The sequence below is a fragment of the Mustelus asterias genome, unplaced genomic scaffold (assembly GCF_964213995.1).
Source record: "Mustelus asterias unplaced genomic scaffold, sMusAst1.hap1.1 HAP1_SCAFFOLD_210, whole genome shotgun sequence".
NCBI lineage: Eukaryota > Metazoa > Chordata > Chondrichthyes > Carcharhiniformes > Triakidae > Mustelus > Mustelus asterias.
The window spans coordinates 607812-622515 of record NW_027590197.1 but is presented as its reverse complement, the minus strand read 5'-3'; the positions used below and the strand labels follow the sequence as shown (position 1 = coordinate 622515).

At 45.1% G+C, this 14704-nt stretch overlaps 2 protein-coding genes and 1 pseudogene across 2 annotated transcripts in view; 1 reads left to right on the top strand and 2 right to left on the bottom strand.

The window, feature by feature from the left end:
• The window catches only part of LOC144485667 (uncharacterized), a 29024-nt pseudogene extending 22322 nt beyond the window's left edge, over positions 1-6702 (top strand).
• The window catches only part of LOC144485677 (uncharacterized), a 136684-nt gene that overhangs the window by 101783 nt on the left and 20197 nt on the right, over positions 1-14704 (bottom strand). The gene's annotated exons all lie outside the window — the stretch shown is intronic.
• The window catches only part of LOC144485666 (uncharacterized), a 41620-nt gene continuing 41399 nt past the window's right edge, over positions 14484-14704 (bottom strand). The window contains exon 10 of the mRNA XM_078203764.1: positions 14484-14663. Within this exon, the coding sequence (XP_078059890.1) occupies positions 14484-14663 (180 nt within the window). The remainder of the gene's footprint in view (positions 14664-14704) is intronic.

Below are 14704 nucleotides of genomic sequence, written 5' to 3'. Positions count from 1 at the left end.
TTTGGATGGGCAAGTGAATGCTTTCCCACAGTCCCCACATATCCACAGTTTCTCTATGGTGTCAGTATCATCATGTCTCTCCATATTGAGTGATTAGTTGAAGCCTCGTCCACACACACAACACATGCACAGATTCACATTGCTGTGAATGGTGTGATCTTTTTACAGGCTGTTGACTGGAAAACTAATTTGGTTGTGTGCGCGTCTCGGTGCTTTTCCAGTCACGCTGAGTCCAGTCATCTTTTCCCACACTCCACATTCAAAGGCTGATGGTGTTCAGGTGCTGCTGAATTGAGCGACTGTTAAATCTTGGTGTGAAACTTGATTCCATTTTGCTGACTGTAAATCTTCCCCTTCAAATATCCTGCAAAAGGAGTTTACAAAACTACTGTCAGTCCAGGATTGAAATTCTGATCAGACAAGTCTAATTTCAAAAAGGAACAACTTTTCTGTTCCTGTTGCCCAAAACAGTAAATCTATGTCCCACTCACTCTCCCTCCTCCGAGTTGAGGGCAGCACGGTGGCAGTGGTTAGCACTGCTGCCTCACAGCACCACAGACCCAAGTTTGATTCCCAGCTTGGGTCACTGTCTGTTTGCACAGTCTCCCCGTGTCTGCATGGGTTTTCTCCAAGTGCTCTGGTTTCCTCCCACTGTCCAAACAGGTGCAGGTTAGGTGGATTGGCTATGCTAAATTACCCTTGGTGTCAGGGGGACTAGCTAGGGTAAATGCATGGGGTAATGGGGATAGGGCGTGGACGGGATTGTGGTCAGTGCAGACTCGATGGGCTGAATGGCCCCCTTCTGCACTGTCAGATTCTATGAGATCTAAATGAAATGTTGCATATTTTTCATGCATCCCAACTACTAATTTTTCCAAATCACTCCAAGGCCTGTTCTTCCCCATCTCTGGAATCGCCTCTAGCATTGCTCCAATTCTGGCTTCCTGCACATTCCCTATTTTAATCACTCCACCATTAGTGACTAGACCTTCAGTGCACAGGGATGACTTCTCAAAGAATTCCTACAGTGCAGAAGGAAAGCATTTGGCCCATCAAGTCTGCACCAACTCTGAATATTTTACCCCTGATCTACACTTGTAACCCACATTTTTAACCCCACTAATCCACCTTACCTGTACATCTTTGTACACGAAGGGGCAAAATAGCATGGCCAATCCCCCCAAGCATCACATCTTTGGACAGTGGGAGGCAACTGGAGCATCCAGAGGAAACCCACAGTCACAGGGATAACGTGCAAACTCCACACAGACAGTGACCCAGGGCTGGAATCGAACCTGGGACCCTGGAGCTGTGAGGCAGCAGTGTTAACCACCCTGATATTAATGGTGTTTTATCAATAGAAGTTGTTGTTGGCTGTAACCCTAAATTCCAGTTTTACACACAGTTTGTTATTAAATCAATCTGATTTTTTTTGTCCCCTGTGGGTTATTCATTTGGTTTCACCCCCAAGAAATACAGTGGCTGTGCATGCGTTGTTCCAAATTACCCTCAATAAAGATGGCGGATGCGCATGCGCTTTGCAGTATGTGGATTCCTATAAAGATGGCGGATATTAACAAGGTCCTGAAGCCTTCGGAAGGCCCAATGAATTTGCTTTGCTAATTGAGGCCAACACCGGGTGTTTATAAAGCCTCACCACCCACCCACCAACTCCATTTATGTTTCCAGTTTTATTTCGGGCTCTGCATCCGCACTCAGTCTTTGTAAACACATTCCTCTTAGAGTGAAGGGCAAGGCTGGCAGAAGTCAGGAACCCTGGATGACTCGGGTTATTGAGGCCCTGGTCAAGAAGAAGAAAGAGGCACATGACATGCATAGGGAGCTGGGATCAAGTGAATCCCTTGGCGTATAGGGGATGTAGGAGTAGAGTTAAGCGATAAATCAGGAGGGCAAAAAGGGGACACAAGATTGTTTTGGCAGATAAGGCAAAGGAGAATCCAAAGAGCTTCTACAAATACATAAAGGGCAAAAGAGTAACAAGGGAGAGAGTAGGGCCTCTTCAGGATCAACAAGGTCACCTATGTGAGGATCCACAAGAGATGGGTGAGATCCTATATGAATATTTCTCATCAGTATTTACTGTTGAGAAAAGCATGGAACTTGGGGAAATAGTGATGTCTTGAGGAGTGTACATATTACAGAGAAGGAGGTGTTCGAAGTCTTAAAGTGCATCAAGGTAGATAAATCCCCAGGACCTGAAGAAGAGTATCCCAGAACATTGTGCAAGGCTAGGGAGGAAATTGCAGTTCCCCTTGCTGAGATATTTGAATCATCGATAGTCACGGGTGAGGTGCCTGAAGATTGGAGTGTGGCAAATGTTGTGCCTTTGTTTAAAAAGGGCTGCAGGGAAAAGCCTGGGAACTACAGGCCAGTGAGCCTCACATCTGTGGTGGGTAAATTGTTGGAAGGTATTTTGATCCACAGGCATTTAGAGACGCAAGGACTGATTAGGGACAGTTCCGCATAGCTTTGAGTGGAAAATCATGTCTCACAAACTTGACTGAGTTTTTTTGAAGGGGTAACCAAGAAGGTAGATGAGGGGAGTGCAGTTGATGTTATCGACAAAGACTTTAAGCAAGGCCTTTGACAAGGTACCACATGGTAGGTTGTTACACAAGGTTAAATCTCACGGGATCCAGGGTGAGGTGTCTAAATGGATACAAAATTGGCTTCTTGACAGAATAAGAAGTCTCACAACACCAGGTTAAAGTCCAACAGGTTTATTTGGTAGCCAATACCATAAGCTTTCGGAGCACTGCTCCTTCGTGGAGCAGTGCTCCGAAAGCTTATGGTATTTGCTACCAAATAAACCTGTTGGACTTTAACCTGGTGTTGTGAGACTTCTTATTGTGTTCACCCCAGTCCAACGCCAGCATCTCCACATCATGACTTCTTGACAGAAGCCAGAGGATGGGTTGTAGTGAATTGTTTTTCAAACGGGAGGACTGTGACCAGCGGTGTGCCTCAGGGATCAGTGCTGGGTCCACTGTTATTTGTCATTTATATTCATGATTTGGATGAGAATATGGGCGGCGTGGTTAGTAAGTTTGCAGATGACACTAAGATTAGTGGCATAATGGACAGTGAAGAGAGTTATCTTGATCAATTGGACCAGTGGGCTGACGAATGGCAGATGGAGTTTAATTTGGATAAATGCGAGGTGATGCATCTTGGTAGATCGAACCAGGGCAGGACTTACTCAGTTCAGGAGAGTTATAGAACAAAGATCATGGGGTACAGGTTCATAGCTCCTCGAAAGTGGAGTCACAGATGGACAGAGTGGTGAAGAAGGCATTTGGCATGCTTGGTTTCATCGGTCAGAACATTGAATGCAGAAGTTGGCACAATTTGTTGAAGTTGTACAAGACATTGGTAAGACCACATTTGGAATACTGTGTACAGTTCTGGTCACCCTATTATAGGAAGGATAATATTAAACTAGAAAGTGTGCAGAGAAGTTTTACGAGGATGCTACCAGGACTTGGTGTGAATGACAAGGAGGCACTGGATAGAGGGAGGGGAGGGTAGGGAAGGCAGGCCCCAGCTCCCCCACTCTCAGGGCACTGAGCTGCGCCTGCCTCCCCACAGGCAGCACTAACTCCAGGCCCAAGTGGGCAGGAGGTGGTGAAGCGGATCCTTACCTGGGAGGCACTGACACATTTCCCCCAGGGCTGTGCAGGGCAGGATATCTCAGTGCAGGGGGCCCCACTCTCTCTGAGCCACAGCCCAAGGCACTGACCAGTCCTTCCACACCAACCTAACCTGCTGGCACCAGAGGACCTGCAATTTTCTCCCGAGCCTCCCACTCCATCAAGTCCTGGGGATTTATCTACCTTGATGTACTTTAAGACTTCCAGCACCTCCTTCTCTGCAGCACTATTTTAACCTCAATGAATATAAAATAACATTGTTAGCTATTGAGATAAATTAATTTTTTAAAAAAACACAAATTGCAAATTGATGATCTGCTATGTTAAATTCTCCTGTGGGACTAGAGATTTAGAAACTTTTACTTTATCTCCTCTCTCTCTCCCCTTGACTCTGGCTGGATTCAATCACAGTCACTGGTTCCTCTCGTTCTGTCTCTTCCTGATTCTGAATATTCATTGTTTTACAGAATGATACAGCACAGATGGAAACCATTCAGCTCAGTATGCCTGGAAGATCTATCCAATAAATTCAATAGCCCTGTTGGCAAAGTCAGAACAATAAGGCCACACTTGGAATACTGTGTGCAGTTCTGGTCACCCTATTATAGAAAGGGTATTATTAAACTAGAAAGAGTGCAGAAGAGATTGACTGGGATGCTACCGGACTTGATGGTTTGCGTTATAAGGAGAGGCTGGGACTTTTTTCCTCTGGAGTGCAGGAGGCTGAGGGGTGACCTTATAGAGGTCTATAAAATAATGAGGGGCACAGATCAGCGAGATAGTCAATATCTTTTCCCAAAGGTAGGGGAGTCTAAAACTAGAGGGCATAGGTTTAAGGTGAGAGGGGAGAGATACAGAAGTGTCCAGAGGGGCAGTTTGTTCACACAGAGGGTGGAGAGTGTCTGGAACAAGCTGCCAGAGGTAGTAGTAGAGGCGGGTACAATTTTGTCTTTTAAAAAGCATTGAGACAGTGACATGGGTAAGATGGGTACAGAGGGATATGGGCCAAACACGGGCAAATGGGACTAGCTTAGGGGTTTTAAAAAGTGCAGCATGGACAAGTTGGGCCGAAGGGCCTGTTTCCAGGCTGTAAATCTCTGACTCTATAAAAATCCCCATTTAAAACCCGCTCGCTCGAGCTCCTTACCGTCTGCCGCAGGCACTGCGCATGCTCCAGCTCCCAAACCAGGGTGGGGCCGTTAACCTGGGCCTGTTCCCGGGAGGGAGGGAGGGAGGGAGAAGCCCCGCAGCTGCAAACCAGGGAGCTGACAATGATTCTGAAGGGTTTGCGGATCCTCCCCAATCTCCAACCGCCGGCTCCAGCGCTTCACCCGGTGCTCCAGCCCCGCCCCTCATTCACACTGATTGGTTGGAGGACCAGCCGCTCCCGAACGGTCCTCCAGCCCCGCCCCCTCTTCCTATTGGTCCGGAGCTGCCGTCAATCATTCCCCGGGCATTGTGATGTGGAGCATGCGCACTGTCATTGCTGTCCTTGGCGCTTGTTTGTCCCGGAGAAGCGGAGTCAGCGTTAGGCGGTGGCTGGGAGGATTTGGAAACACTTTGTGGATCCGCAAACCCTTCAGAATCATTGTCAGCTCCCTGGTTTGCAGCTGCGGGGCTTCTCCCTCCCGGGAACAGGCCCAGGTTAACGGCCCCATCCTGGCTCAGCCACTGGAGGATGGTTCACATCAGAGGATGGGGGAGGGGGACAATAAATAAGAGGTTACACTTTGGCCTCAAATCAATGAGGACTCTGATCTCTGGGAAGGAAGGAAACCCTGGGAGGTGGGCGGGGAGGATTCACAAACACCCGCTGGAGGTCCCAACACCCCCAGTAAGACCCATTGGTTTTATTGTCAGTCTGCAGACAGGAGCTGGAGAACTGAACCCAGACAGAGGAGAGGGAGGGAGAAAACTGGGAGTGGAGGAAAGAGATGGTGAGATGGGTTTGGATTTCAGCCCAGGGAGGAGGGAAGAGTGTGTGGGACGGGGATTTACAGATTTGGGGGAACAAGAGAGGAAAAATTGTTCCAGAGAAACTAGAATTGTGTGTTTCGATTTTTTTTCCAATACTGACAGTGGTTTTGTAAACTTCTTTTGCAGAATATTTGAAGTGGAAGTTTTACAGACAGGAAACTCAAATCAAAATTCTTACTAATATTTCACAGTTGGTCAATTTATCAGCACACGAACACTGTCAACCTTAGAATGTGGATGGAGAAATGTTTCTCTGTTCTGTCTGTGGGAAAAGATTTCAAACATCAGTGTGACTGGAAAAGCACCGAGACACATGCACACACCGGAGTGAGAGCGTTCCATTGAACTGACTGTGGAAAGAGATTTAACCAGTTACACAGCTTGAAAAAATATCACACCACTCAAAGTGAGGTGAAACTGCAGATGAATCTTGAACTGATTGTCCAACCCGGAGAGATACAAGGATACTGGCACCATGGAGAAAATATGGAAATGTGGGGACTGTGGGAAGGGATTCCGTTGCCCGTCTGACCTGGAAACTCATCAACGGGTTCACACTGGGGAGAGACCATTCACCTGTTCCACGTGTGGGCAGGGATTTAGCAAGTCATCCACACTGCAGTCACACCTGCGTGTTCACACTGGAGAGAGGCCATTCATCTGCTCTGTGTGTGGGAAAGGATTCACTCAGTCAACCAACTTGCTGACACACCATCGAGTTCACACCAGGGAGAGACCATTTACTTGCTCTGAGTGTGGGAAGGGATTCACTCAGTCATCCAACCTGCTAATACACCAGCGAGTTCACACTGGAGAGAAGTCATTCACCTGCTTTGAGTGTGGGAAGAGATTCACACAGTCATCCAACCAGCGAATTCACACTGGAGAGAGACCGTTCACCTGCTCTGCATGCGGGAAGGGATTCAGCAGATTATCTATCCTGCAGGAGCACCAGCGCGTTCACACCAGGGAGAGGCCATTCACCTGCTCTGTTTGTGGGCAGAGATTTACTTGTTCCTCCCTCCTGCTGAGACACAGGCGAGTTCCCAAGTGATTGCATGAGTTGGATTCTGTTGTTATTGCTGCTGCTAACCGTATCCAGGACTGAAACATGTTTATTCATACAGGATGTTGATGGGAGGTGTGTCTGTCCCATTGTTTGGAGTGAATTGAAATTATGAGTTGAACCATCGAATCCCTACGGTGCAGAAGGAGGCCTTTCGGCCCATCAAATCTGCACTGACTCTTTGGTAAAGGAATCTGTTATTGTTCGTGTTGTTTCCAAGTTACCCATTAGTCATGTAGATTTTATCCTGGGAAATGACATAGTTCACAGTATAGTGTTTAGAAACATAGAAAATAGAAACAGGAGTAGGCCATTCAGCCCTTCAAGCCTGCTCCACTATTCATTTTGATCATAGCTGATCATCAATTTCAATATCCTGATCCCGCCTTCCCCCCCCATATCCCTTGCTCCCTTTAGCCCCAAGAGCTATATCTAATTTCTTCTTGAAATCACGCAATGTTTTGGCCTCAACCACTTTCTATGGTAATGAATTCCACAGATTCACCACCCTCTGGGTGAAGATGTTTCTCTTCACCTTAGTCCAGTTCTGGACTCCCCCACCATCGGGAACATTCTTTCTGAATCTACCCTGTCTAATCCTGTTAGAATTTTATACGTTTCTATGAGATCCGCTCTCACTTTTCTAAACCCCAATGAATATCATCCTAACCGACTTAATCTCTCCTCATATGACAGACCTGCCATCCCAGGAATCAGCCTGATAAACCACAACCAGGAACAGTGTACCATTGTTCAGAAGTTATCCATGAGTAAAAACTCCTCAACGATTTGTATTCCAGTTAAAGAATTGATTCAAATAAAAATGCTGATGTATCCACCCCAGTAATAGACAAAGGACTTAAGGCCTCATAGTGACTTTGAAGGGTTGTTAACACTAAACATTGAATTAAATGTGCTTGTCAGTGCTGAGATAATATAGGATATAACAGCAGGAGTTCAATCAAATCAACTGTTCACAGTTGATCATTTAAAACCTCAAAATGAAGTGGTTTGTAAATTGTGCAGAAGATTCAATGTATTCATAAAATAAAGATCCAAAATGAGGAAGTTGTTGATATCCCTCTAAAAGAGTTAATAAAATTCATTCTGAATGGCATGAGGAAAAACTGAAGGATTACAGAATGTTGGAATTGTGGGAAGGGATTCAAAGCCCCATCTCAACTGGAAATTCACCGACACATCCACACTGGGAAAAGACCTTTTACCTGCTTTGAGTGTGGGAAGAGATTCACTCAGTCATCACACCTGCAGACACACAAGCGAGTTCATAGTGGGGTGAGGCCATTCACCTGCGCTGAGTGTGAGGAGGGGTTCAAGGATTCATCTACCCTGTGGACACACCAGTGAGTTCACACCAGGGAGAGACCATTCACCTGCGCTGAATGTGGGCAAGGATTCATTCAGTTATCCAAGATTTCCACGGTTTCTCCATGGTGTTGCTGTCCTTGTGAATCTACAAGATTGATGATCAACTGAAGCCTCGTCCACACACACACAACACGTGTCCGGTTTCTCCTCACTGTGAATGGTGTGATGTTTTTTCAGGCTGTGTAACTGGTTAAAGCTCTTTCCGCAGTCAGGTCACTGGAACACTCTCAATCGGATATGTGTGTCTCGATGCTTTTCCAGTCACACTGCTGTTTAGAACCTTCTGAAGCAGACAGAACACCATTTCTTTATACACGCTTTCTTCATACACACTCATATAATGATCCAATCAACCTCCTCCATCTGTACATACTTAAACTCAATTCTAGACTGAAAGACCGATGATATTCAGGTCCCTTTGAATTGAGTGAATGTGTCAGGTCTTGACGTGACATTTGGTTTTGAGATTTCTGTCTGCAAATCTTCTCCTTCTCAAAACCTGTAAAAGGAATTTACAAAAGTCATCCCTGTCAATACAGGAGAGAAATTCAGAATACACAATTCCACTTTCAGTTAAATATTGTTTCCTCTCTTGTTTACCAAAAGCTGCAAATCTCAATCACACACATTCCCTCTACTCTCACTCTGCCGTACCTGATATACACCCTCCCAATTCTCCTGAAGATGCTGATTCATGCTGACTGACAGACCCATGCTCACTGCTTCTTGACCTGGAGACCTGAAAACCTTGTTGCAGACTGCTAGACTCAATACAAACACAGAGGTACAGATTCTGGAGGAAAACATATGTTTAATAAACACTGCTGTATTACTTGATCAGAGATTGTCAGAGAGGACTTGATCAGAGAGGTTGTGAATGTAGCCCAATCCATTACGCAACCCAGTCTCCCATCCATTAACTCTGTCTACACTTCCCGCCACCTCAGCAAAGCAGTCAGCGTAATTAAGGACCTCACGCATCCCGGACATTCCCTCTTCCACCTTCCGTCAGGAAAAAGATACAAAAGTCTGAGGTCACGTACCAAATGATTCAAGAACAGCTTCTTCCCTGCTGTCATCAGACTTTTGAATGGACCAACCTTGCATTAGGTTGATCTTTCTCTAAACCCTAGCTATGACTGTAACACTACACTCTGCACTCTCTCCTTTCCTTCTCTATGAACGGTATGCTTTGTCTGTATAGTGCGCAAGAAGCAATACTTCTCACCGTATACTAAGACATGTGACAATAATAAATCAAATCAGATCAAAAAGGATTCACGACCAGGTCATGAAGAACTTCATTGAGGTGCTGAGTGTTCACAAACACAAACTCGCTGCTTATGAGAAAGGTGGAATTAGAGATGATCCAAGATTTCAAACTGAACTGGCTGGACAATTGGAGGAAATAATCTTGTGAGATACAGGGGTACAGAGGGAGAATGGGACTGACTGGATTGCTCTACAGAGAGTCAGTACAGATTCGAACTGACATATTCTGTGCTGTAATGGATCAATGACTGGAAAGGTATGTCACGACAGTGCTATATTACAAACTTGAAATAACAATAAATGAAATTTATCACAGAACCATAAATAATATATCTAATATGCATCTAATAGCAAAACTAGACATAACTCTGTCCTATATAAAATTACTGTCCCACAAAGAATCATAAATTTACACCAAATTACACCAAAAATACCCATATCTGTCATACCTTACTATATTGTCCACTTAAATGTCAACCATCTCCTGGGGGAACCAGCCTTCAATTGTGAACATTCGGAAAGAGGTCACCGTTTTAGCCAGACAAATAAATGTGTCAAACTGAGGGAGTTAAAGAATGTCAATATCTTTAAGAGAGAGAGAGACCTGGGCCAGCCTTGCCAGAGTCTGCAGCCTCCCTGGATTCACTTCCTTTCCCTTCAGTTGCTGCAAGTCCCCAATTTTCCCCAGAATGAGAAAAGAAGTGGAAAGAGGGAGAAAATAAAGTGTTTTACTCACAGATGTTGGCCTCTTTTAAGGTCAAACCAAATAAACAAACTCAAGTTAAATCAGGACAAAGTAAAAGGGGCAGCTCCCCAAAAGGAGGGGGAAACAGCCCGAACAAAAATCAAAGTACAAAGGAAACTTAAAAACATCAAATCATAATGTGATTATTAGGGTCAATAATGCACCCCAACCCCTGCGGTGCCCAACGGGCGCAGAAGGCGTCAACTGCGCCCGTGGAGGCCAGGTTATTGAGTGTCTTTAAGACAGAGATAGATAGGTTCTTTAGGAAAAAGGGGATCAGGGATTATTTCTCTATACCCTAGCTATGACTGTAACACTACATTCTGCACTCTCTCCTTTTCTTCTCTATGAATGGTATGCTTTGTCTGTGTAGTGTGGAAGAAATAATACTTTTCAGTGTATACTAATACATGTGACAATAATAAATCAAATCAAATCATAGTATTGTATGCTATGGCATTTCAGGTGCTCATCTCAATGCTTGTTCAATGTTGTGAGGGTTCCCGAGCAGCCTGTCACCCGTGTGAATGTGTTTGTGTATCAACAGATATATTTTGCATTCAACTCTCTTCTCACAAACAGGACTTTGAAAGGTTCCTTATCAGTGTGAACAAGTTGATGTGTTTTGAAGTGGGACAACTGAGTGAATCTCTCCCCACGCATGGAGCAGGTGAGTGGTTCTCCTCAGAGTCAATACGCTGGTGGACACTGAGTTCACATGATCACCTGAACCCAGTCCCACAGTGAGAGCTTCTGGATGGGTTCCTGTCAGAGTGAACATGCTGATGGCAAATCAACTCCACAGATTTTAAAACACTTTGTATTATCCATACATTTAAAAGATATTCCATCAGCGTGGACCCACTGGTGTGTTAACAAGGTGAATGAATTAGTGAATTGCTTCCCACACATGAAGCAGGTGAATGACCTCTCCTCGAAGTGAACTCACTAGTTTTGCATCAGGATGACAATCACCTGAACCTCTTCCTGGACTGAGAACAGATGAGTGGAGTGGAACCATGTGAATGCACTGGTGAAGCATCAGTAAATATGGGTTTTTAATGCTCCTGTCACAATCTCAGCATTTAAATAGAATACAAGAGCAGGGATGTACTTCTGAGGCTGTACAAGGCTCTGGTCAGCCCCCAATTGGAGTATTGTGAGCAGTTTTGGGCCCCATATCTAAGGAAGGATGTGCTGGCCTTAGAAAGGGTCCAGAGGAGTTAACAAGAATGATCCCTGGAATGAAGAGCCCCCCCCCCCCCCGCCGCCGCCCCCCCCCCCGCCGCCGCCCCCCCGCCGCCCCCCCCCCCCCCGCCGCCCCCCCACCCCCCCCCCCCCCCCCGCCGCCGCGCCCCCCCCCCCCCCCCCCCCCCAAATCCAACCCCCAAAATCTTCATTTTAGCTTCTCTGCCGTTTGGCCACTCACATCCTTTATTCTCTCTATGGGCAGCTATTAGCTGGTTTCCCTGGTTTCTGTGGCTATGACTCATCTTTCACTCCCTCACCCTGCAGTATAAATATCTCCCACTTTCTATGCCTTTTAGCTTTGACAAAGGGTCATCTGGACTCGAAACATCAGCTCTTTTTGCTCCTTACAGATGCTGCCAGACCCGCTGAGATTTTCCAGCATTTTCTCTTTTGGTTTCAGATTCCAGCATCCACAGTAATTTGCTTTTATCCAGTAGTTTCTTGCAATCTTGGGCAGAGCAGGAGCCATACCAAGCTGAAATACAACCGGAAAGAATGCTTTCTATGGTGCATTTGTAAAAGTTGGTGAGTGTTGTAGTTGACATGCCAAATTTCCTTCGTCTTCTGAGAAAGTAAAGGCGTTGGTGGGCTTTCTTAACTATAGTCAGCATGGGGGACCAGGACAGGTTGTTGGTGATCTGGACACCTAAAACCTTGAAGCTCTCGACTCTTTCTAGTTCATCCCCATTGATGTAGACATGGGTATGTTCTCCTTTACGCTTCCTGAAGTCGATGACAATCTCCTTCATTTTGTTGACATTGAGGGAGAGATTATTGTTGCTGCACCAGTTCACCAGATTATCTGTCTCATTCTTGTACTCTGTCTTGTAATTGTTTGAGATCCGACCCACTACGGTGGTGTCGTCAGCAAACTTGAAAATCGAATTGGAGGGGAATTTGGCCACACAGTCATAGGTGTATAAGGTGTAGCTAGGGTGCAGAGAAAGATCAACTTGCTGCGAGGTAAGTCCATTCAAAAGTCTGATGGTAGCAGGATAGAAGCTGTTCTTGAGTCGGTTGGTACATGACCTCAGACTTTTGTGTCTTTTCCCCGATGGAAAAAGGTGGAAGAAAGAAGGTCCGGGGTACGTGGGGTCCTTAATTATGCTGGCTGCTTTGCCGAGGCAGTGGTAAGTGTAGACAGAGTCAATGGATTGGAGGCTGGTTTGCATGATGGATTGGGCTACATTCATGATCTTTTGTAGTTTCTTGCATTCTTCAGCTTCTCACATTCATCCCCATTTACCATCCCTCTCTCCCTCCATCCATCCCTCCCTACAACAAGAAACATTCACTCTGCATGGAAGTTTCATCCTCATTCCCCAGTCTGTATTCCAGCCTTTATCACATCCATTCAATTCCCAGATACTTTACAGCAATAGATATTACTGTTCAAACTTTATAATCCCTACAATTTAATATTTGTTGAAGGTGATCGCAGACAGCAGATACATCATTAATTCCACTCCAACCCGAAGCTATGGAGATATATTTATAATTTAGCTCATTTTACAATAAAACCCACACACCAAGCTTCAGATTTGCTTCTGTTATTATTTTAGTGCAGGTGTTATTATTTAAGCAGGTGGATTAGGGTGAGATTGACACCAACTCTTCATGGTCTCAGTCTGTCTCTGTGTTTGTGTGTGTGATAGTGTGTATGTCTGTGTGTCTCTGTTTGTCTGCATGCATCTGTGAACGTGTTTGTGTGTGTCTGCCAGTTTGCCTGTAGCTGTTTGTCTGAGATAGTGTGTATCTGCATATGTATTTGTGAGTTTCCCTGTGTCTGTAAATGTGTGTGCCTGCAAGTTTGCTTGTTGCTGTTTCTGAGATTGTTATCGAGTCTGTGAATAGGTTCATCTGCATTAAAGCATATTACAATAAAAAATAATGGCAACAAGAAAAATACAGCAGCACAATTCTTCAATAAGATCCTTTCATCGTCTGAGAAAATCAGTGATCTCCCAGGTAGAGACCAATTACCTCACAGCACCACAAGAGGGAGCGCCCTCACTGTGTCTGTGTGTTCACTGCAGCAGGAGGAGGGTGGAATGAAGGAATCTTGTGTTGTCAACCTTTTCATGTTTAAGAAATATTTTTGCTAAAAATAAATTGGCCATTCAGTGACTCTGTTCATCCACAATTCTAAAACAAAATGGTAAAAATTATGGTCACTTGAGCCAGGGTTTTATTCTTGGACCCTCCTGTCCAATAGTAACATCAGCTGGGATTGCAACATTCCATCTCCTCTTGGCAGCTCATCTTGTCCAGGGAACCCACCTTCTGTTCTCTTCACCCAATTCCCACTAAACTGCTTTCAGATTTGGGTGAGTTTGTACAAAATAAATAAAGGTCGATATTTAAAACACTTTAGTGAATAAAGGCACAAGATTCCACAGATCCTGAACAAGCAAAATAAACTTTTCCATACACTGTGAGAAAGGTAAAACAATTCACAATATGTCGAAGGTAAAACATTCAAGGACTTTAGAGAGGATGGGGAGATGGGATGGTAGTTTACAGGGCATGTGTCAAGGATATTTTATAGAGAAGTGGGTGACGATATTGGATTTGGAGGAGAGGGAGCTATTGACGATATCAGCTCACAAGAAGAAGTCATGTTGTCGGTAGCTCAGTGGGAATAGGATTGAGGGATCAGGTGGTGGGTCTCATGGACAAGATGAGCTCTAAGAGGACATGAGGGGAGGCGGGAGAGAAACTGCAGAGAGATGAGAGTTCAGAGCTCAGATAAAGGGCAGCGTTAGAGGAGGTTTGTTCCAGTGGGTTAGGGGAAGGAGGGAAGCAGTAGAGGCAGCTGATTGGATTGTCTCAAACTCAGTGACAAAGAAGATTGTGAGTTTTATTCCCAATGAGCACTTGCGGGGAAGTAAGCTGGAAGAGGGACAAAGGGAGAGCAACTCAGAAGGAATTCAGTTGTGCTGATGATGTTAAAAAGATTCACAGTACTGAACACATAGCTAATTTATTTGACTTTTATTCAGAATATTAAACCACATAACTGACTGGAGTTCATTAACATCAACAAAAACAAACCCAATTAACATATTAGAGTCCTGGATAGGATAACAGTAGATTCCAATCACTGTGGTTACTAGTGAATTCTTTGGTGTTTAAGCAGGTAGGATGACTGAGTGAATCCCTTCCCACACTCAGAGCAGGTGAACGGCCTCTCCCCAGTGTGAACTCGCTGGTGTTGCAGCAGGTGGGATGACCGAGTGAATCCCTTTCCACACTCGGAGCAGGTGAATGGTCTCTCCCCAGTGTGGGTGTGCTGGTGTAGAATGAGGTCATATGATCGCCTGAACCCAGTCC